This window comes from Limulus polyphemus, unplaced genomic scaffold (genome assembly GCF_000517525.1).
Source record: "Limulus polyphemus unplaced genomic scaffold, Limulus_polyphemus-2.1.2 Scaffold270, whole genome shotgun sequence".
NCBI lineage: Eukaryota > Metazoa > Arthropoda > Merostomata > Xiphosura > Limulidae > Limulus > Limulus polyphemus.
In genome coordinates this window covers 407,449-409,673 of record NW_013665880.1, presented here as the reverse complement: position 1 = coordinate 409,673, position 2,225 = coordinate 407,449, and the positions used below count along the sequence as shown (strand labels likewise).

General features: G+C 30.2%; 1 protein-coding gene across 1 annotated transcript; it reads left to right on the top strand.

Moving 5' to 3' along the window:
* The first annotated feature begins 6 nt into the window (after window positions 1-6).
* On the top strand, window positions 7-1,313 carry LOC106456904 (DNA-3-methyladenine glycosylase-like). The gene has a single exon (XM_013916276.2). The coding sequence runs from the start codon at window positions 325-327 to the stop codon at window positions 808-810; it is 486 nt and encodes a 161-aa protein (XP_013771730.2). The 5' UTR covers window positions 7-324; the 3' UTR covers window positions 811-1,313.
* The last annotated feature ends 912 nt before the right edge of the window (window positions 1,314-2,225 follow it).

Genomic DNA, 2,225 nt, shown 5'->3' with positions numbered 1-2,225 from the left:
CATTTAATTTTAAAGAAGCCTGAACTTCTGGGAAGTGAGTACTTTCGTTATGAATCATCTACTTGTAATAATGTGGTTAAAGCAGAGTCTTTACGTTGTTCAAATTCTTATTTTAAGAATGAAAAAGTTGAGAAATTAGGAAGTTACTTCTTTAATTCTTCATGCATCGACTTGGCAAAACAGCTCCTTGGCCAAATTTTGGTACGGTGTTTATCCAATGGTGTGATTTTACGAGGAAGAATTGTAGAAACAGAAAGTTATCTTGGAGGAGATGATAAAGCTTCTCATTCTTGTCAAGGAAAACGCACTGTAAGGAATGCAGCAATGTTTATGAAACCTGGAACAGCATATGTTTATTCTATCTATGGCATGTATTACTGCTTTAACATTTCCAGTGATGGTGATGGAGCAGCCGTTTTAGTAAGAGCACTAGAACCCTTAGAAGGGATTGATTTGATGAGAAAATTCCGGGGCTTTAAACGACAAGATAAAGGACAGTTGTTGAAATTGAAAGATCTCTGTAATGGACCATCCAAATTGTGTCAGGCATTTCAAATTAATAAAGATGAACTTAATACTGAAGACCTAACAAATAGTAGTGTGCTATGGTTAGAGAAAGGCACAAGTATTTCTGAATCAGACATTGTTCAGTGCAAACGAATTGGAATTGACGGAGCAGGGAAAGATTGGGCTGATAAACCCCTGAGGTTTTATATAAAGAATGAAATTTATGTGAGTGTAAGAAATAAAGTGGCAGAATTGTCAACTGTAAGTAACAATGTAATGGTCAATGGTACTGAGCATGTATAAGAGTGTTCTAAACTTTGGATATATTTTTACTAAATTGAGAAAAATAAATATTTTAAGTTTTAAATATGATGGATCTTTTACTGCATAATTGTTATTTGTTAATGCTTTGTGTACTATCTTAAAAAATAGAAAATTTGTGTTATATAATGACTTAATTCAATGTATTACTTTTCATTCTTGTAAATGCCAGCATGAAAATTAACATTGTTACATCTCAGGTAATGTCTATTTTCATTAGTACAAATATTAAAAATGTAGTAAAAATTTAATGAAGACTTTGACTTTTGCAGGTTTTCAAATGTTTCTTGATATGTTGATATTTTTTCTGATGCTTGGTAGAGTGCTGATATGATGCTCTTTTTCTTTTTTTTAAAGGCATTGAAATTTAATGTCAGAGTTTTCTTATAAAAATGTTGTAGAGTTATAGATAAGGATTCTTTTGTCATATCAGTTTGTAGTTTTTTATTGCTTCTACTTCTTGAATAAAGAGCAATTTAATTGAAGTTTTTTTATCTTGGTTTTCAGAAAGTTATTGTTAAGATGTTATTTTAAGAAATAGAATAGTAAGTTAGACAAGTGTGAAATTGTTGGAAACATTAAAGTTTAATGAATTAGATAGAAAATTGGCATAGTGGTAGAATGCTAACAATGACAATATATGTTGATATTTTTCATTAGGATTCAATATGGATTTAACTTGGGAAGATAAGTTTCATTACCGAGAAATAATGCATGAATCTTATGGTGATAAAGGACTGTGTGTGAAAGAAGTGGTTTTTGTGGGCTGAAAACAAAAGATTTGTTAAAGAATTTAAAACTATCAGCTACTTGTTGTATGTGACAGGCCAGGTTTGTTAATTTTGAAGTACAAAAAGAAGATAAAAGCTTTTTCTTGAGCTTACAAAAAAGTATAAGTAATTCAAGTGTTTAAAACATTTATAGGATTTAGTCTTCTTGAATTACGGATGAAAATATGGGCAGTAAGTTGTCATAGCGTGCCTTCATGTTCTTTATTTTATATCTAAGAAATTCTGAAGATATGCGAGTGATTTGGATAAAAATATTAGTATGGTACAGTGCTTTGAAGCAGATTGTACATGCAGCTTCAACAGTGAAAGGAAGACCTATATGATGATCACATTTCATTTCTGTGGCAGAACCCTAAACAACTTTGTATATTAATGGATACTTATAGGTTGGTTGTGGTTGTTGTATTTATAGTAGTATTATCTTTATTTATAATAATATATATTATGAAAACATTCTGTGTAGTTGTATTCTTGACAAATATATTTTTGATTCTTTGAGTATATCTGTATTTTGTAAGTTTAAAATCTTTTTTCTGCTATTTGCTTTTCACTGCTTAAATAGGCTGTGAAAGAGCTCAATGAAACTGTTTTATTTTGAGTGTCTAG